This window comes from Eleutherodactylus coqui, chromosome 1, assembly GCF_035609145.1.
Source record: "Eleutherodactylus coqui strain aEleCoq1 chromosome 1, aEleCoq1.hap1, whole genome shotgun sequence".
Lineage (NCBI taxonomy): Eukaryota > Metazoa > Chordata > Amphibia > Anura > Eleutherodactylidae > Eleutherodactylus > Eleutherodactylus coqui.
Window position 1 is genome coordinate 301,067,059 of NC_089837.1, and position 22,401 is coordinate 301,089,459.

A 22,401-nucleotide genomic window follows, 5' to 3' on the forward strand; every position below is an offset into this window, starting at 1 on the left:
CCACACAACTACATCAACAGAAAAATTAAAAAATTACTGCGCACAGGAGATTGAAGAATATAATTTTTAAAAATTAAATTTCTTTGAAAAAAAATAAAAGTAGTACAGCAAAAAATAAAAAAACATACAAGTTTGGTATGGTAGTAATCGTACTGACCCATAGAATAAAGTTATCATGTCATTTTTGTTGCAGTTTATTCACCGTAGAAACAAGTCAAACTGAAAGATGGTGGAATGTTGTTTTTTTTTTTTCATTTTACTCATGGTACATTAAATAGCGGGTGATACTCTCACATGAATGGGTGAGTGAGTGCTGCCTGTGATTGGCTCAGTGCAGGGACCAATCAGGGGCAGCTCTCAGCTGTCATTCATGAATTCATGAATGGGTGTAAGTGAGAGCTGCCTCTGATTGGTCAGGCTGTGACCAATCAGAGGCAGCTCATTCAGCAGGCGGGGATTTTAAATCCCCGGCTGCTGAATACTACTCAGAGCAGTTCAGGAGAACTGCTGCCGGTCACGGCTGAACTCCATCTACCGGGACCGGGTGAGTATATATATTTATTTTGTTTTTACACATTTCTGGATGAATTTCAGGGAAGGGCTTATATTTTTAAGCCCTTCCCGAAAATTCATCCCGTGCTCGCCGGCAGCCCATTGCTTTCAATGGAGCCGGCTGTATTGCCGGCTCCATTGAATTCAATAGTCAGTGCTCATTTAATCGAGACGAGTACCGCGTGGTGCTCGTCTCGAGTAACGAGCATCTCGAGCACCCTAATACTCGAACGAGCATCAAGCTCGGATGAGTATGCTCGCTCATCTCTAATTATTAAATTAATGTATTAGGATGTATTCCTCTTTATAGTAAAATAAAGAGGTTTTTGTTTTACTGTAGAGTTCTATGGGTGACATATGCCACTTTATATACAGCAACTGATTATACGCAGCAAGTGCTTAGTCAGTTCTTGAAGTTGATATGTTTGAAGCAGCAAATTGGTGAAATATAAGGATGTGAGTGACTTTGATAAAAGCCAAATTTTGATGACTAGATAACTGAGGCAGTGCATCTCCATCACAGCAGGCCTTCTGTGGAGTTCTCGGTATGCAGTCATTAGTACTGTATCTTCCAAAGAACTAGTAAACGAGCAACAGGGTCATGAGTGCCCATTGATGCATGTGACCACCCTTTACCTTCAAATCAGTATCAGTTCTTCTAGGTACACTTGCACACAGTTTTTAAAGGAACTTGGCAGGTAGGTTGTTCTAAACATCTTTGATAACTAGCCACAGATCTTCTATGGATGTAGGCTTACTCCAGTCCCTCTGTCTCTTCATGTAATCCCAGACAGACTGAATGATGTAGAGATCAGGGCTCTGTGGGGCCGTATCACTACTTCCAGGACTCCTTGTTCTTCTTTACGCTGAAGATAGTTATTAATGACATGGGCTGTATCTTTGGGGTTGTTGTCCTGCTGCAGAATAAATTTTGAGTCAATGAGACGCTTTCTATTTTTGAAAAAAATCCTTACTTTGAAGCATTTTTTCCACATCTGTCTGAAGTCTTTGCACAGTACTGTATATTCATATGTGGTGATGAACGCAAATGTAAGCTTTATGACTTAAAAAGAAGAACATGTTTGCACATGTTTTTGCGCGTGAAAGTCACGTCCCCAAAATGTGATGAAGCAAATCCATTGACTAAAATGGGTTCATTCTCATGAGCGTGCTTCTCATGTGCAATTCCTATGTGCGAGAAAAGATATGACTTGCCCTATCTTTCTGCGAGATAGCTGCCATAGAAGTCTATGGCAGGTTAAAGAAAAGCAAGGGGAAGGGTTAAACCCAGTGAACAACCCTAGTTCATGGGCAAATACGCTATGCTGCAATGAGCATATTGCACATACGTTCGTCTGTCGAAACCCTTCAAGGTATTTTTCATTTCGACTGTTCATATCTTCTACTATACTGTAACTAATGAATACATTTCATTTTTAGTGGTTTGAACTGGAGCTGGGGATGGGCCTCTGCTGGAAGCAGCATTTTAGCTGAATTTGGAACCTTGCACTTGGAGTTTCTGAAGCTGAGTGAACTATCCGGAGACTCAGTATTTATTGAGAAGGTAAAAACTGCCACAATTTCATGTTTTGTCTAAGGCAATGTGTTCTAGAAGCATAACCCTCGCAAACAATATCATAAATTCAAGTGACTGTGGAATATACTTTTATTACATAGTTCCAACAGAAAAGCGAATAAAAAATATTTTTAAACACTGCTAATTTATTTTCTGTAGGTGAACACCATCCGGAGAATACTGAAGAAAATGGAGAAACCTCATGGATTGTATCCTAATTATTTCAGCCCTGTCAGTGGTAGCTGGGTTCAACGTATGTATGAAATGTAGTAATTATATATAAAGCTGGCTAATTATCTCCACTCTTTTCTGAAAGTTATGGTATTGTTTTGTTAGAAATAGAAAATATGTAATAGTAGTAATAAAAATAGCACTAACGTGTACATGAGTTTTCATCACGTTTTCTAGAATATACCACATTCGCCTTACCCTCCTCTCATTTGCTGCTGTTTGTACCCTGTTTAATGCTTATAAGTTCTGATTTTCAGGTGGTCTTTTCTGCAGTTCTGCTGTTTGCAATCCCCCAAAGGAAGGGATGTGTAACAAGCCTAGCATTCTGCCAGTTGTTCACTGTCCTGACTTCTTTGCCCTTACTTCCCATGCTGCATTGCACTATTTGGTCCAATCATCAGGAAGTCAATATCTGAATGCCCACCCCTCTGCTTTCCCAGGATGATCAGGCATTTAGACACATTCTGGCAAAATGGTTAGTAAACCTACTGTCAGGGAATGGGGTCTGAGTACTGGAGGTCCCTGAACACTACCCACAAACCCCGGTCCCAACCTGCTTGCCCCCCTGGCCTAGGCCCTAAGGGTGACAACTGGGCTACAGTCCCTGGGCTTGCTAGGGATGCGGGGCAGAGAGAACAACTAACAGAGAAATGCTGGAGGAGGTCAGATAACAGACAAGCAGGGAAACTAACAAACATAGAATCAGGTCAATCAATCCGGGTTGGCAACAGGAAAGTACGCAGTACAGAGGATCAGGCGAAGGCAAAGTCAGGTTCAGAGCAAAGTCTGAAAACAGCAGGACCCAGACATGAAGCAGCGAGTGTAGAGCAGAGACCCAGACATCATTCAGCAAGTGCCAAGCAATAGCGCCCGGGTGTCATGGCAATAGGGATACGGCGCGAGAAGGCATCAGCCGCGTCCCCAGCAACCAGCTACCTAGGCGCCCGCCCCCTGAGTACGGGAGTGCATGCCGGAGCTGGCGGCCAGGGGAGGTCACCAAGACCGGGGCTCCCCTGCGCCGCACCCCCGTAGCCCGGAAGATAGGACCGGCGGTGCGGGTAAGGAGACCCCGAGAGTCGCTGGTCCTGACACCTACCATAATGTGTGCACGCACACACAGAAACAAACCCACCTGCTGTGACAGTAGAAGAGGCAGAGACTGTGGAGATCATTATCACAGTGTCTGCAGATCTGTCAGTCCCCCTAAAAGGTATTGAATATAAGTTGTTGTGTGTAATATGAGTAATAGCACTATTTCTGACCACCAGATGACCTGTAACCTGCATTTTTAGCAGTTCTCCCCTCTGCAGGTTCTCTAATTGTCAGTTTTCCTTGAGCTGATGGGTGGAAACAAGCTGCTATGATGTCTCTCATACACAACGCACAAAGAAGACAAGATCTTGCTCCCATATCTCATACTTCCCAACTTTTGGATGTGAAACACGGATAATTGTGTAAACAATCCATTTTCACATATATCTATACACCCGTATAGATTTTAAATGAAAAGTTAGAGCAAAAATCATGTAATTGTAGGCATTTTAAAGTCCGCATTGCACAAAATGATGAAATAACTATGCATTTTGGGTCTAATATTCAGTTAGGAACCAGATACATAACATCTGGAGCAATATGCTTATTAATACACATAAAGGGACAGAGGGACTTGGGTTATAAGTAGGGACAGTCCCTCTAAAAGAGAAACAATTTTGAGGACTGTCTCATATACAGAGATACAACAGCTGCATACAGGCCTTAATAAAGATGTAGGCCTTAATAAGTAGTGTAGATGTGATTACTTACTGGTAGTCACAGAGGCATCCCTTCCCCCTTTATCTGTCAATAGACATCTATGGACCCTTCTACGTAATCTGAGCTGGTAGAGTACTGTGTCTAGCAAGATCAATGTTACCATATTTTTATAGTCAGTGAACAGTTTAGGAAGGATAAGGTAAGTATTTTGTTTTTCTTGTTTTGTTGCATTGCATCCTGGAATTAAAATGGCTTTGTGCAGGGTTTGTACCATTATATTTACACAAGATACCGACCATTTTAAAGGTATAAAATATTTTTTATTGTCACACAAAACAATAATTAAAATAAAAAAACAACTTTTAGGGCTCCTGCACAGTTGTGTTTTTCTTGTGAACCTTTTTTTTCATGCGATTGTCAATGGGACTTTCTAATGTTAACAATGCATCGCACAAAAATTGCGAAGCACCAACTTGCGATGCGTTTTTAACATTAGAAAGTCCCATTGACAATCGTGTTAAAAAAACGAAGTCATATCACAGCGTTTAAAAAAACGCAAGTGGGTGTGAGCCCTTAAGGTACCTTCCACACACGAGTGATAGTCCTTCAGTGCATGGAAGCGAAGCACCCACCTCCATTCACTGTAAACAGGAAGTCGTTTAAAGATTGAACTTTTTACACTGAGCAAGAAGTTGCTCGCTAGTCACTTTCTTTCGGTGTCACTGGCTGTGTCCACATGGGACAACTGTCACTGAAAATCGCTGTTTTCAATTACCGCCCTATGTAAAGGTACCTTAATGTGCATAAGTTAATACCTTGTGGAGCCACCTTTCTCTGCAACTACTGATGTAAGTCTCTTAAGATATGTTTCTATTGGCTTAGCACATCTAGATATTGAGATTTTTGACTATTCTTCCAGGCAAAACTTCTCCAACTTCTTCAAGTTAAATGGGTTGCGTTTGTGTACAGCAGTCTTCACGTCATGCTATAGGTTTGAGGTGTGGGCTTTGACTAGGCCATTCCTAGACGTTTATTTCCTCTAACACCTTTCCAGTGTAGCTTTAGCAGTATTTTTAGGGTCATTGTCCTACTGGAAGATTAATTTTTGTCCCAGTCTCAAATCTCTAGCAGACTGAAATAAGTTTTTCTCAAGAATTGCCCTATAATTAAAGGTATCATACCAAGATTGCAAGTTATTTCCTATCCATAGGATAGGGGATAACTTAGTGATTAGTGTGTGGTCTGCTGAGACCACTGCCAATCTCAAGAATGGGGGTCCCGTATCACCCTTTACCTGTCACTGCAGGGTCACTTCTTGCCCCGCAGTGATGTCAGTATGAATGTAGTGCTGCTGTCCAAGCATGCGCATAGTCGCTCCTTTAGTTCAATGGAGCTAACAGAAATCCCTGAACGCTTGCTGGTTGGCTAACTCAATAGTCCTATTCAAAGTGGATGGAGCGCTTCTACAACCAGTTCTCCATTCAGTCTCATCACTGTGGGGGTGCAGTAAGCCCTCAGTGGGGAGTAGGGGAGAAACAGGACCACGTTCTCAAGCTTGGTGGGGGCTTCAGCGGTGCTAGGAGATTATTTGTAATCATTGTACATACCCTTTATAGCTATCCATCTGTTCTTCAATCCCTGCCAATGAAAAGCACCCCTACACTATGATGCTGCCAACACTGTGCTTCACTGTGGTAATGGTGTTCTTGGTGTGATAGGATGTGTTGGGTTTGAGATACACATAGCATTTCCCATGAGGGCCAAAAAGTTCAATTTTAGTTTTATCTGATCAAAGTACCTCCTTGCATGTGCTTGGGAAGTCTGCCACATGCTGTCTACCAAACTCCAAACCTAGTTTTTAGTCAGAATTTTGTCCAGGGACCAGAGGGAGAGGAGGGGATGGTTTATTACCTGCAGTTGTTCTTTTCTGCCACCCCTCCGACCTGCCAGTTTTGGGCAATATATTTGGCAATCGAAGATGGCTGCAGCAATTTTCTAACGCTCTGTGCACTGCTCTCTGATTGGGCAGTGCTGAACATCTCTGTCCAATTACAGCAGGTATAGTGCATTAGTAGTCTAATACTACTGATACACTGAGGGTAATCGGAAGATTGTATTAGCAGATTGTAGGGCCGAAAATACCACCAGGAATGTTGCAACCTATTTTCAGAAGTTAGGAAGGTCCTGGTCTTTTGGTAAAAACATTTGGTTGTGGGATAAGCCCTTTAAAGGGGTTGTCTCGCGAAATCAAGTGGGGTTATACACTTCTGTATGGCCATATAAATGCACTTTGTAATATACATCGTGCATTAAATATGAGCCATACAGAAGTTATTCACTTACCTGCTCCGTTGCTAGCGTCCCCGTTGCCATGGTTCCGTCTAAATTCGCTGGCAGCTTGCTTTTTTAGACGCGCTTGCGCAGTCCGTTCTTCTCCTTTCAGCACGAGCCGCTTCAGTGTGCTCCCCGCTACAGCTCTTCTGCGCATGCGCAGACGAGCTGTCACTGCTCGGGAGCGCGCTGGAGCGGCCATTCTGTACCATCCTCTGTTAGAGGAAGGTGCAGAGCCGCCCAGCTGTCCCGAGAAGCCGCCCAGCCGCCCCCGCCGTCCAGCTGTCCCGCCGTCCTGGTAAGTGATGGGCCGGGGGGGCTGCCGCTGCGCCGGGGGGGGGCTGTCGCTGCGATGGGGGGGCTGTCGCTTGCGATGGGGGGGGCTGTCGCTGTGCCGGGGGGGGCTGCCGCTGTGATGGGGGGGGGGCTGTCGCTGCGATGGGGGGGCTGTCGCTGTGCCGGGGGGGGCTGCGGCTGTGATGGGGGGGCTGCCGCTGTGCCGGGGGGGGGGGGGCTGCGCCGGTTACCTGCTGCCTGGCGGTGGGTGACTGGTCGGCCGTGTTCACTCCAGGGGTCCGGTCGGCGGCTGCGTGGCGTCTGGTTGTCAGGGAGACACAGCTGGTAGCGTCTCGGGAGCGCGCACGTCGGGCTACAGCAAGCGACGGGAAAAGAGCCGGCGGCCATCTTGGGAAAATTTTTATAAGTTGCTGAAACGCTGGAACGGTAAGTACAAACCAGCTAGAAAAGTCATTTACAGGGGGGCTTAGTAATGTATGCTTAATTAGGGGGACTGGGCAAAAAAAAAAAATCCACTCCTGCCTCGAGACATCTCCTTTAAGTTGTCAATAGAGGTCTTTTCCCACCTAAAAAAGACTTTACTAGATTAGTGAAATAGAGCAGTGTTTCTCAACACCCCTCAAATGACTACTCGCTACAAATTCAAATCACAAGAAAGTAACCCCAGTATTTTATCATAATCTTGCCCATTAAAGACATGGCAAAGGTACCCTTCAGAGACATGATGTGTACCCCCTAAATGTACCACTGGTTGAGCATTTGTGAATGCTTATGTGAGGGATGAAGGATTTTGTAAAATTTAATTAAAGTAATGCTAAAGCTAAAAATGAATGATAAAAGTAAACAGATGTCAAACATGCTCACATTATTTGTCATTGTGCAGTTTTTCTGTATGTACCTGAAACAATCTTGTAGAAATGTTCCACAGAACACCATGTTCTATGGTGACCAATTCAGGAGTAGGATTTAACCAAAGGGGTTGGGCTTAACAAGGGAGGCTTCTGCTACAGGCAATTGTCTTACTGGATACTGAGAAGGAGGGAAGGGCTGATCTTTTGTGTGTTATTCAGAAGATTTCTTCAAATCTCTTAGTTGTCATAGCAAAATGAGATAAAATAAGAGGAAAGGAGGAGATTAAGAAAGAAACTGCCAAGATATTATTCTGTTGTGTTGTAATTTCTTTCTTTTTTTGGATACTATGGAGAACTCATTGTGTGAATTGTATCCTTAATAGAGATGAGCGAGCATACTCGTCCGAGCTTGATGCTCGTTCGAGTATTAGGGTGCTCGAGATGCTCGTTACTCGAGACAAGCACCACGCGGTACTCGTCTCGATTAAACGAGCACTGACCATTGAATTTAATGGAGCCGGCAATACAGCCGGCTCCATTGAAAGCAATGGGCTGCCGGCGAGCGCGGGATGAATTCTTCAGGAAGGGCTTAAAAATATAAGCCTTTACCTGAAAATCATCCTAAAATGTGTAAAAATTTTAAAAAAAATTATGTCAGCATTAAGATCGCTCTCCTCTGCCACAGCTGTAACAGCTGTGGCAGAGAAGAACGGTGTTAGCCCATTGAATTCAATGGAGCCAGCAATACAGCCGGCTCCATAGAAAGCATTGGGCTGCCGGCGAGCGCGGGATGAATTTTCGGGAAGGGCTTAAAAATATAAGCCTTTACCTGAAAATCATCCTAAAATGTGTAAAAATTTAAAAAAAATTATGTCAGCATTAAGATCATTCTCCTCTGCCACAGCTGTAACAGCTGTGGCAGAGAAGAACGATGTTAGCCCATTGAATTCAATGGAGCCGGCAATACAGCCGGCTCCATAGAAAGCAATGGGCTGCCGGCGAGCGCGGGATGAATTTTCGGGAAGGGCTTAAAAATATAAGCCCTTACCTGAAAATCATCCTAAACTGTGCAAAAATGAAAAAAAAATGTATACTCACCTTTCCGCTGCAGCCGGAGTTCAGCCGCGTCTGGCCGGCAGTTCTTCTGAACTGCACTGAGTAGTATTCAGCAGCCGGGGATTTAAAATCCCCGCCTGCTGAATGAGCTGCCTCTGATTGGTCACAGCCTCACCAATCAGAGGCAGCTCTAACTCAGACCCATTCATGAATTCATGAATGGGTGAGTGAGTGCTGCCTCTGATTGACTCAGCGCAGGGACCATTCAGAGGCAGCTCATTCAGCGGGCGGGGATTTTAAATCCCCGGCTGGTGATAGATCAGCAGTTCAGCACCACAGTGCAGGGGACAGCAGGAGAAGACGCGGCTGTGCCCCGGCAGCTGAAGGGAGGTGAGTATCTATTTTTTTTTTTTTTTTAAATCACTTTTAATTCATTTCCAGGGAATGGCTTATATGTAAAGCCCTTCCCTGAAAAAGAATTCAGGTGTGCCAGCAGACCATTGTCTTCAATGGAGTCGCCGGCAGCAGCAGCGGCTCCATTGAAGACAACGCCTGCATTTTTATTCTTTTTTACACTAAAATCTTTCTTTTTCAGGTAAGGGCTTATATTTTTAAGCCCTTCCCGAAAATTCATCCCGCGCTCGCCGGCAGCCGGCATTGCTTTCAATGGGTTAACATCGTTCTTCTCTGCCACAGCTGTTTCAGCTGTGGCAGAGGAGAACGATCTTAATGCTGACATAATTTTTTTTTTTTTTTTTACACATTTTAGGATGATTTTCAGGTAAGGGCTTATATTTTTAAGCCTTTCCCGAAAATTCATCCCGCACTCGCCGGCAGCCCATTGCTTTCAATGGAGCCGGCTGTATTGCCGGCTCCATTGAATTCAATGGGCTAACATCGTTCTTCTCTGCCACAGCTGTTACAGCTGTGACAGAGGAGAACGATCTTAATGCTGACATAATTTTTTAAAAATTTTTACACATTTTAGGATGATTTTCAGGTAAGGGCTTATATTTTTAAGCCCTTCCCGAAAATTCCTCCCGCGCTCGCCAGCAGCCCATTGCTTTCAATGGAGCTGGCTGTATTGCCGCCTCCATTGAATTCAATGGGCTAACATCGTTCTTCTCTGCCACAGCTGTTACAGCTGTGGCAGAGGAGAACGATCTTTATGCTGACAGTGCGGGGGAGGGGGGGTCTCACTCTTGCCACTATTGTGGCTTAATAGTGAGACCTCGGAGCCCGAAATGCAGCCCTGCATGTTGCTCCTCGCCTGCCCTATCCATTTCTGTGTTTTTTACATGACTTTGGTGATTTGCTAAGATTTTCACAAATGAAAACCTTAGTGGAGCACCAGTCATATACAAAAATGCTCGAGTCGCCCATTGACTTCAATGGGGTTCATTACTCGAAACGAACTCTCGAGCATCACTGAAAGTTCGACTCGAGTAACGAACACTCGAGCATTTTGGTGCTCGCTCATCTCTAACCCCTAACAAAAATTATACACATGTATCAGTTAAAATGCATAATTTTTATAAAGATTAGGCCACCTGCACATCAGCGATCCAGATTCTGCACGCAGGAGCCCGCAGCGGTATCCGACTCACTTTCGGTATTACGGATGACTGTAGACGTTTGCCATTGGTCAGGCGCAGTAGAGATTTTTTTTTAAATATTTATTTTTCCCATGCTGTTGCTAGGCAATGACGTGGTACCTGCTGACTATCCGCAATGTTAATTGCGGATAAGCTGCGGGTCGGACAGCTACCATTGACTTCAATGGAAGCCGTCCCTGCGGAGTCTGCAAATTGAACATGGTGCAATTTCAAATCTGCTCGGGAAATCGCAATTGCTGTCTCACATGTGAGCGGAAGTGTGAATGTTCTATTTTTTCAGTGTGTGCAGAATACTGCAGATCGTCTATGCGGGTGATGATCAGGCATTCTGCAGTTGAAATCTAGTCGTGTGCAGGTGGCCTTAGTCTTAGAACTACCATGCCAAAGCGATATGTCTTTAATTTTTTTTTGCATTAATGTCCTGGAATACTAAATACCCACATGTGGGTGACTGTTCATCATTGTGCATTGTCTGCATCCTGCTGGGAACTGGTGTTTTAACGTGTCCTTGTATCAGTAAATACAGATTATTTTCAATGCTATATGATGATGGGAATTGCTATAGTGTTTGAAAAGACAAAGAGGTCAGAGAAAACATATAATTTTTATATGCTTTCTCTTAGGGATGTGTAGATAATATCGTACTAACTCAATGTATAAAGCCTGGAAACCATTTGCCAGTCTAATATACAAAATGCTTTCTTCAGCAATTAGTTTTTTCCAAGGTGCAAAATTTGAAGCAGATTGATGAATTTACCAGGACCATCAGCTATCTGTACACTAAAGGCAAACCAATAAATAGTCTTTTGATAAATGTAAGAGAGTAGACCTACAGGCCTCCCCTGCAACTGAAATTGCAACCAATATATGTCACAGATGTAATTTGCTCAATCCCAATGAATGATACATGACCCCCCTGCCGCCATTTATTGCAGGTAGGGGGTCAGAGTCCTTGTGTTTCACAGGAGTCCAACTTTTTGTTTTACACCATTTTCCACGATGAACACTAAACAGATGTGACAAGCTCAAGGTTATATTGCAGGCATCTATTCTTCCATAGCTCTTGTAGCCATGAGAGCAAGGCAGATGTATATTTTGAAAAGAATACTACACAGCAAATCACATTTAACCAATGTTTAGTGTAATGTAATGTAAAAAGAAAGTTTAGTATTGAGGAATTGGCCTCTTGTTGATTTAGCAGTTACTAGAAACTTTAGATTTGACCTAATATAATTCACTGTGTCCTGGTAAACCTAAAGATTGCATAAAGCATTTAATTAGGAATCAATCAAATGACAATGGTGAGCAGAAGCTGGAATTCAACAGCCACTTGGTGAGGATACTTAACAGCAAGATTTGCATGTGCACAAATGAAATGTCAGATTAATTTCCTTATCATCCTTCCTGTACAAATTGTGTGTCGCTTCTCCTTCTATAGATCATGTGTCTCTTGGAGGACTTGGTGACAGCTTCTATGAATACTTAATCAAGTCTTGGCTGATGTCAGCTAAACAAGATAATGAAGCAAAGGGCATGTACTACGAAGCGGTAGAGGTAGGAAACTCATGTTTTGTCTTGTTTTGTCAGTGATGTACATTCTAATATTTAGATGTACGCGGATGATGTGAGGCTGATATGTATAGCCAGTAGGCGTGATCCACTCATCAGCATGTAATTAGAAGCAAGGGGGTAGGGGATAAAAGTGCTTTCTGGAGAATTTCCAAGATGGCAAGCACACAACACAGTGTAGGTGGAATCTATTTTATAACATTGTGTCATACTCTGTCAATGCTTATTTTCCTTGCTCGTTCGTACTCTCGATTCCAAATAAGTACAAACGAGCAAGGAAAATAAGAGATCCTGGAATAGCAGATATGAATGAATAGGCTAGTTTTTTTATCGCTGCAAAATTAGGCGCGTTGAAACACTTGTGTGAATGAGGCCTAACAGTACCCATACACAATATGATCTGTTATATCTGCATATAGATCACTACTAATTAATAGACTTTTGGACTTAAATACCAAATCTCAGACAATATACAGGTAAGGCACTGACCTTCCTTTTTTGATTTGTGAAAGTTCCACTGGACAAAATTGAACCAAATAGACTTCATGAGATAAAAGTGACTTTTGACAGACTTTGTCATGAGCGGTGCTTTGACCAGCAGTTTTTGTTCTGGTTGGCACATGTGAAGTTCTTTTAATTGTTGACATTCTATTTTCATACCTATTTGGCTCTACTATTCCTTCTGCTGCCCTAACTCTACTCTTACCACATTCTGTCTCTACCTCTCAGTTACTTATCTGGCTATGTAGCTCAGCTCTTCCACACCTTCAGCTCCAGTAATATTGCTGCTAGTCATTGGTCTTTAGTGTGATAGATTATGGTTGTTCTTCTGCGTTCCTGCCCCGAGTTGTCTTGTACTTTGATTTTGGATCGTTCTGGCCAAACTTATATGGATTCTGACCTTGGATTGTTTAACCTGGTTTTTATCTACTGTGCTGGGCCTTATCGCCGTCCTTGTTATGATCTGCTCTATGGCTATTTGTGGTTCTAGCTTATCCTTTGGCTCTGACATTTTACTGTGACTTTTTGGCTTTCTCACTGAGTTTTCTTCTGGTCCATGCTCCCATCTGCTCACTGGATCATCAGTTGCTTAGTAGACGTAACCAGGGAGTATTTTTTAGCCAAGTCTAACCCCCTCTGAGGGGTTAAAAGGTGAAGACTAGGAGTCCCAGAGACTCTACTAAACACAGTGACTGGTACGATCACTCAGGCCTTCTTAGATGGAGAAGTTGGACCCCATCATTACAACCCTTACATATAAGATCATACATTACATCTATGAACCTCCATTATTAAATCTCCCCTGCTTATTTTTATGTGACTACTAGAGTTGAGCGAACATACTCTGCCGAGCTTGATGCTCATTCGAGTATTAGCGTACTGGATGGTGCTCGCTACTCGAACGAGCATCAAATCGTGTTCGACCCCGCCCCAGCTTTTGGCTCCTCCCCGCTGTGATGTGCCTGTTCCCCCCCCCCCCCCCCCCCGCTGCAGCGGCACGTCATTGGCAAATTTTTTTGTTGACAGAGAGAGAGAACATGCTATTTCAATTTTTGGATTTTTTTATTTCTATTTGATTCACAAATGACTAGATTTTTCTCTCAAGCTTTAATATAAATGGTCAACATTTTCTTGTAGAATTGTATTTTGAGTTCATGTTTGCTGAATGAGTACTAGCACCCCCAAGGGTCCTTCCATTCGGGAAAACCATAGCTTGATTACCTACAGCAGACATTGTATACAATACATGTACACTTTATACAGATTTCTTTGGCTTTCAGTAATGACTGACTGGATGATGTATGAGCGCTATACATACTGATAAATTGATGCATATGGAAATAAAGCAGTTCCATTCTCCGAGCTTTTGGCTGATTGATACAGCAATGTTCATTAACAATGTCAATACAAACAGTGGAAAGAATAAAGCTAGAAGCTAGCATTTAGCTTTATATTTATGACTCATAAGAGTTAATGCTAAGGATACAGTGTTTTTATTGCTATATATAAAATGTGATTACAGCTAATGGATTATACTTTGTGCTGCTGAGAAGCTGATTCTACAGTTTGCAAACTAGTGAATGCTGAACATTGAGTACAGAATTTATATCCAATCTTCTACATTTGAGTAAATTGTGGATTAAAACTATGTCTTTCATCTTGTTTCGACACTATCACCATAGTAACTAACTATAGGATGCATGTGCAAAATAGGCACAATTCAAGAACAGAACTGGAAGTGCTTCTGTTTATAGGAGTACTTGCCTTTATCATACTGTCATATAATTAACTCTGAAATCGAATGATAACACTTATTTTTTTGAAAGCCGAGGACAGGAGTTGGCTGCTTATTTCACTATTGGGTGCAACTATGGTTACACTGGTGTAACTATAAGGGGTGCAGAGGATGTGGTTGCATCTGAGCCCAGGAGCCTTAGGGGACCCATAAGGCCTCTCTTCTCCATATAGGGAGCCCAGGACTATGAATAAAGCATTATAGTTGGGGGCCCTGTTACAGGTTTAGCAATGGGGCCCCCAAGTTACGCCTCTGGGAGCAGGTAATTTATTGGATCACCTCTGGTGAGTAGTACAACAATATTATTGTTGAAAGTTGATTTTACATGCTAAATGCTGATAATAAATTGACTTATTTTTGTGTTATCGTAAGGTTATATGCATAGAATATCATAAAATCAACTTAAAAGGTACCGGTACATAAAGAGTACATAGAGGAGGGAAGTCACACAGCAAAAAACAAATGTGACTCAGTTTGCATTCCCCGCTCCTCTCCATCCGCTGTGATTGGAAGTACTATTTCTGTTATGCATTGTTCACACTTGCACTTGTCCTTTCCATTGTTTTGCTATGTCATAGAAGCAGAACAACAGAAATGCTGGTTGTGGCACAAGATGGGCATGAATGGCAAATTACTATAATGGGGTCTATTAGGTTTTCGTCATGCCACCTAACATTTTTCCAAACAAAATACCGCAGCATATTGCACTATTTGGTCTGGGATTTTATTTTGAATCTGTGCATGAAGTTCCGAATGGCATCGCAAATGTCAACAGAGCCTTGCACAGCCCAACCTCCTTGTATGATAGCAGAATTGCAATGCTGGTTGATTTTCATCCCCTTTTCAATTTCTTGCTGCAGTGGTAAATTGAATTGTGAGTTGAGTGCTTTAAGATGCCCCCCTCATTGGCCCTAAGACAATGAAGCCATCACAGAAGGGGAAATAAAAAATTAAAAACTATCACAGAAAATGTCCGTTACTTACTGACTGAGGAGTGCATATAGATGCATCCTCCTCTCACCATGCAGGTAGCTGACTACCAAATGGAGGAGCCAATAACACCTGTGAGGGCACCGATAAAACACCCACTCACACTGCCTCCTGATAATGAGGGGGGTGGATGCTTGGTGTACACTCCCACACATAGTGGATACAGGGTGCCAGACCATTCTGATATATGTAGTTCACCATGCAGATCAGCAACCTATTAATGACGCTATGATAATTCGGCGGGTTGCTCTGCATTGCCATCAGTGAACCACATTGGTACTGCCACCCTGGGCTCCCCCTGGAGTCTTAATGCCACACTGCATGTTAATGATAGATAATAAATGCAAGGCATTGGTTGGTAAGTCAGCTACCTGCATGGTGAGAGGAGGATATGCACTCCTCAGTCAGTAAGTAACGGCCATTTTCTGTGATTGTAAGACAATGAAGCCTACCTCTATTGCAAATATAAATATGCACGGTAGAGAGGGACAACTTTCATTTTTGCATATAGTCCTGCTGTTCTATTATCTCTGTGAATATCATTCCATGTGTCACTGTTAGAGATGAGCGAGTGTACTCGCTAAGGCAAACTACTCAAGCGAGTAGTGCCTTATGCGAGTACCTGCCCGCTCGTCTCAAAAGATTTGAGTGCGGTGGGGGAGAGCGGTGAGGAATGGGGGGGAGATCTCTCTCTCACTCTCTCCCCCCCTGCTCCCCCCTGCTCACTCCCGCAACTCACCGCTCTCCCCCGCCGGCACCCAAATCTTTTGAGACGAGCGGGCAGGTACTCGCATAAGGCACTACTCGCTTGAGTAGTTTGCCTTAGCGAGTACACTCGCTCATCTCTAGTCACTGTTAAGCCAGACATGCACACAGGTAGATATTTGCCGACAACTATCTGTAGAGCTTCACCCATAAAATGCATGACTTGATCAGTTGAGTGTGCATGTTCTATGCAACAGGAAAAGAGGAACAAGCCACTAGATAGGTGATAAATGCTTTAGGCTGGAATACCCCTTTAAAGTGAATGCAGGCAGATGGCCCATTGCTTACAGGCCCGTAATAGAAAATAATAAAACTACAGAGGCAAATACGGATAAAAAACTGATGGCATACGGATATAATACGGATCCGTATTACAGATGTGTTTTCACGCGCTCGTCTGAAACCAGCCTGATGTGCAGAAAACAATTGACAGACTCCCTTTAATTTTTGAAAGACCAGAGATTGTTCTCTTTATTTTCATTTCAAGAGTCATAAAACTTTTATTTTTCTATCAACATAGCTGTATGGGTGCTTTTTCTTGCAGGACAAGTTATATTTTTCAATTGTACCATTTAACGTACCATGTAATGCACTGAAAATTTTATTTTTAACGGGAAAACGATTATTTTTTAAAATGTATATATTGTTTTATTTTCAAAAATCTTATTAAACTTTTTTTTACGGTCCCACTTGGGAACTTTGAATTGCAATTCTTTGTAGTGTATACTGGAATACTTTCTGACACGCAGATGCACCAAATTTTTTTAAAGGCCATCCTTGTGGCATCAAGACTGCCACAGCGCGTCTCTGACTACCTGATGCACATTATGCATTGGTAGTGCATGAGTAGTCTAAGACACTATATGCTGCTCTAACTGACCAGTGCTGCTCATGTGGACAGTGTTGGCCAATCTAAGCAGCCTGTAACATCTTAGACTACAGATCCACTAACAATGTACAGTGTGCATCAGGTAGTCAGTGAAGTGGTGCAGTCATCTCAGTTTGTACATGTCCGAAGGGTCACTTTAATGGGCTCTATAGGGAAATGCAACAGTCATTTATAGAGGGTTTCTGTTTTGGAGTGTGAAGGTGCCCTAGAGTCAAGTAGGGTAGCCAACTGTCCTTAAATTCCTGGGCAACACATAAAAATGGAGGTCAATAAAAAATGTTGCATCTATAATTCAGTTTTAAACTGAAGAGGCTCATACAGGTTATTGTGGTTGTAATTATCATCCCTTTACAGTTCACAGTAAATGCAGCCAACCTGTTCATATCAGTACATTGATCTGTAGACATCTGCCAGACAAATGAGGTATTGCAGGGTGTTCACTTTAATCAATGTCTATTGATTTCTTTGTGCATAGATGTGTTCAGCCTTCCAAAGCTGAAACATCTCAGTTCTAATTAATTCTAGGATATTCCCATCTAGAAACCCCTTTATCTGCTCAGCAATATTTACCAGACAACCTATTTAAAGGTGTTTTCTGAGTTTTAAAAAACGAATAGGGGCTCGTAGATGTCTAAAACAAAGAAAAAAAAAACTATATTTGCCTTTTACATGTCCTGCAGGTCCAGTTGTGCCCCTCCAGCCTCCATCACTTCGGTCCTGGAAGCTGCTACAGCCCTCACATTTTCGTCGTTCACATGGCCACTACAGCCACTCACTGGTCTCAGCTGTCAGGTGTTTAGGAACTTACATGTGACCATTAGGGCTCTTTCACACGAGCGCTGTTTTAACGCTCAGATAGCCGCAGTAAAACTACGCGGCTATCTGAGCGTTAAATCAGGTGAACGAATAGCAGCCGCGAGCACGTTGTGACTGCTATTAGCGAGTATGCTGCTCCCCCTCCCTTTGCCGTCGCTGCGCTGTCAAAAGATAGGACATGTCCTATCTTTTGATGCACGATTTTCTCGGCATGTCAAAACAGTGCTCATCTGATAGAACCCATAGGAAACCATGGGTCCTTTTACATGCGATTTTTTTTTTTGACGCTCCTACTCAGCGTCAAACAGCGCTTGTGTGAAAGAGGCCTTAAGGTCACTATATCTAATAACGCCAGGTGTAATGCATACAATGTAATGAGGCATCGGCATGTACAGCAATGCCATGGCAAACCATGAGGAATGTGAACAGGATATAGATTTTTAGCATGATGAAACTTGTTGTGTTGTACGAAAGAATAAAACTAGTCACTGAAAATAGATAAATGATCTTATGAACCAATGACATAATCAAACACAATATTTTAATTGAGAAGTGCCAAGCAGTAGTTACTGTATATTGTGCTTGGTAATGCTGAAAGTGTTCCAACAATTGCTCTGTAAATTCCTTCTTTTCTTCACTGTTTCAGGCAATTGAAGCACATCTAATCAGAAGATCTGCTGGAGGTCTCACATATATTGCTGAGTGGAGAGGTGGAGTTCTGGACCATAAAATGGGACATCTGACTTGCTTTGCTGCAGGGATGATGGCACTTGGGGCAAATGACGCACCAGACAAGAAAAAAAATCATTACATGGAATTAGCAGCAGAGATTGCCAACACATGCCATGAATCTTATGTACGTACAGGTATGAATTATCCTCATCACATCCACTAATGGGTGAATGAAATTATGCTAAAGTACGTTTTGAAATCTATGCTGACACATAATAAGCAAAGTGTACCTTTTATGATAAAAAAAACTTTCCATAAATCAATAGTACAGGCAAAGACTCCACTCCTTTCCTGTTCCCCCTCCTTAATTGTTAAGTCACTCTGAATTCACTGATAAAATCCAGAAAGAAGATAGCTTTTCAGCTCCATTGGAAGACTACATTACAGCTGTTGCCCATAGTAGCCTATACAGATGAGTGAAAGAGAGTCACAGACATCCCCAGAGATGCTGCAGGCCATATGTAAGTGTTTTACTGTCTCACACCAGTGCTGAATTTACGGCTACACTGCACAATACTGCTGTTTAATGTGCACCAGAGTGCTACTTCTGTGTGTGTGAGCGAGGGAGAATATGGGAGCAGATGTATGCTATGGGTGGGAGATATCATAGTAGCTAGTTTCCTGCTTCCCCTTCCTCTATAGACATCTATGAGCAGCTGTAGCTTGATGTCTCAATGTAGCTGAAAATCCGCATACACTCATTTTGTTAGTGAATTCGGAGTGAACATGGATGTTTATTAACAGGGGGAAGGGAGTATCACCATTAACACCCCCACCGATACTATGAATGGGGCTCCCATGTACCCCTCTGCTCCTCATTGTAGTCCCTGCAGTGAGGAGGACTTGAATGTAGTGTGCATGCTCGGCTACTTCTTATGTGTGACTTCTCAAGTCATGAGCTTAGCAATAGCTTTTCATGATGTATTCATTAAACGAATGCCATCATAGCCTAGGGATGATGTATGCATTAAAAGGATTCCTAACAGTGGCATCTATCGCCCCTAGGCTATAATGGCATCCGTTTAACGGGTAGGTCATTAAAAACTATTGATAAACTCAAAAGGTATACAGTAGGACATATCCAATATAAAAAGCCTACATGCTTTTTCTTGCACCACACTTTGACCCCTTTGCGTGACCGTTGATGGATTTTGGTGTCATTAGATTTGTGACATCCTCATCACCGCACCGCATAAAATCATAAAATTTGAGTTTGCTACATTGAGTGACTGTCAGGCCAAGTCAAAGTTCATATGTTAGGTCTAGTGACGCTGTTGTGCTTCAGCCAACACCGCCGCTAGGGAGAGTCAAGCAATGCTAAGCGACTTTCATATCAGCTGCTCACCAGTCTGACTGTTAGCATGTCCCCAAAACATAGAAGACGGAGCCGTGGACGGCCAACAGTTCAAGACGAATCCTCGGCTCGACAGTTCTTAAAACATTTACAAACATTCCTCCAAATATTTTATATTCGCGTAGTGAACATTGCGTCAATCTAGTATATTTAAAAGGATGCCTCTGATGTAACAGAATTTATAAGTTTAGTGTGTACGTCAGGAAAGTTTCCGAGGTATATGCTTCACATACACATTTTTTTACCTATTTTTTTTTTACTGGATTCTAATGTATGGATTAATGACAATAATACCGACAACAACACTGACACCTGACTTTGATATGACTAGTCAGGTTTTAATATCAATTCCAAAAATGTTAGGCTTATTGGGGGAAATTTACTAAGCACAGCATTTCTGATGCCGGGCCTAGTAAGGTTTTCCCCATCACACGGGGTCATCATGGATAGCTGGCCGTATATGCTGTCAAATGTTTTGATAGTCCTTGAAATTCATAGTTCCCTGAATGATTGCAAGGTGGCCAGGCTCAGGGGCAGCAAAACAGCCCCAAACTATGAGACCCCATCCACTATTCCTTACACTTGTGAAGAGGTTTTGGTGTTGGTGAGCAGAGTTTTTCCTCCAGTATTGCACTGGGAATGTTCTTACCTCCTAGAAAACTCCTTCACCATCACACAGATTTTTTCTTGGCTAACAGCACCATTTTTACTGTACATCCTGATTTTCTACTAATGTATTTTGACCCTTTTACTTTTATTCTGACAAAACCTAAGAAGAAGAAGAAATCCCAGAGGCTAACTAAGCTGCTGCAGTCTAAAATATTATTTTTCAGCTCGTTGGAATTGTTCATTTGAAGATTCACTGGTTCAGTGGATAGTTCTCTATTTTGCATGGACAATGGATACACGTATATTCAAGCAGTTACATCATAGAGTTGAGGATAAAATCTTCATTTCCTGATCATCCTGCAGCACAAGCACAAACAGGTTAAATCCCCTGGGTACAAGCAAACAGACAGGGTAATAAGCAGTAATTAACTAATTAATCAATCTACCCTATAAGAAGAGGCAGAGTATTTTTTTTTTTCTCCTAGGCCACTTTCACACAGCCGAGAAAATTGTGTGTTGCAAGATACACAAGTCTCACATGAATATGAACCCCACTCACATAAGTGAATTTTTTTCCCACATCACTAAAAAATGTCCTATCTTTGGGCATTCCCGAAAGAACTGCACAGCATGCAAAGTGCTCGCGAGTACAATGCAAGGTTTCCATTGAAGACAATGGGAAACACTTGCCACTCCTCCGGTACGGCTTTCATCCATGCTGGAGGATTGCTACTTCCCTATGTAATCTAGTTGGAAGTCTCTGACTATATGCTCCACCCAACCACTGCGCCCTTTGCTTATGTATGCTACTCTGAAAAAAGGCAGATAATGCTAAATGTTTTGCTATGGCTGTGATTATATGTTCACACACTTACACCGCTCTGCTTCTCCTCTCAGAAAAAAAGCAGGAATTCCAAATATGGGGTGTGTAGAGGATGTCAGTAGCCATTGTCTGACAACTTTCCATTAGATCTATACGGAATGTGCATCCCCTGGGATTGCCTCCCATCAAGGAGATTCCTGTCCTGCTTCAAAGATTAGCTGTCAAATTCAGATGATCCAGATGCATGCCTTATTAAAAGCTGTCAAGTCTAGAGTAGAATCAGAAAGAGATGTTTCACATAAACCTAAACGTGAAGCATATTTGAGTTCCCAAAAACTGATGAAGCAATAGTTCCATCTCAGGAGTCCTCTCTTTGAAGGATACTGTAGACAATGAAGCAGAACCCAGTATAAAGAAAGCTTATGCATCTGATTTAGCTGCAGCAAAGGCAGCATCAGTCCCGGTGACCAGAGCTCTGCATCTGGTTGAACACCCTAACAAGATGGAGTACATAGGGATGAGATCCTGCAAAAGATACCTTAAAATCAGCATTGTAAATTCTCCTCTGAATGGCCTTAAATTCTCTTCCAGGTCCATGGCACTAACCAAGAAGGCTAGGAGATATTCCCTAAATGAACCACCAGTTATCTGTTTGGCCCTAGTTGGAGATTTTATAGTCTTTGAGTGAGTCAAAAGAAGAGACATTTCTTGAGTTTAAAAAGATGATGCTATCTAAGTCCTTTCAATGTCAAAAAGAAATTATCTCCAAAATTCAGAATCAGTCATAAATATCCTGACAGAAGAAGAGAATTCATTTCCAGAAGAAACACAACAGCCTTCTTAAATAAGGACTCACTCATACAGGTGTATGGAATGCACTAAAAGCCTATTGATTTCTATTGAGCCACTTACACCATGCACAGCATGTGCTATTTTGGTGCATATTGGGTCTCCTAACCTAGGCAATAGTCAACATTCCATGGGCAAAGGTGCACATTTGAACCTTGTAGAGCAAGGACCATATTAATCCAACTTTCTGTTCATCATGTTCTACAATAGCTATATAATAGTTACACCTTGAACATCTCCTGTGTGGGAGGTTTCTGCTTCCAAGCCCCAGAGGCTCCTTACTATAGATGCCTCCTTCTAGGGTTGGAGTGGCCATTTGGACTAATTTTGAGTCCAAAGCATGTGAATGAAGAACAAGGCCTTTTCCTCCAACATGAAACAATTGAGAATGGTCAAATTAGCTCTCTCCCACTTTTAGGCTTATATCCATTATCATGTTCTGGTACA

The 22,401-nt window shown here is 42.4% G+C and overlaps 1 protein-coding gene across 1 annotated transcript in view; it reads left to right on the top strand.

The window, feature by feature from the left end:
- The window catches only part of LOC136611896 (mannosyl-oligosaccharide 1,2-alpha-mannosidase IA-like), an 82,295-nt gene that overhangs the window by 46,528 nt on the left and 13,366 nt on the right, over positions 1–22,401 (top strand). The window contains exons 6-9 of the mRNA XM_066591867.1: positions 1,993–2,116; positions 2,288–2,381; positions 11,701–11,816; positions 18,234–18,453. Coding sequence (XP_066447964.1) covers positions 1,993–2,116; positions 2,288–2,381; positions 11,701–11,816; positions 18,234–18,453 — 554 coding nt within the window. The remainder of the gene's footprint in view (positions 1–1,992; positions 2,117–2,287; positions 2,382–11,700; positions 11,817–18,233; positions 18,454–22,401) is intronic.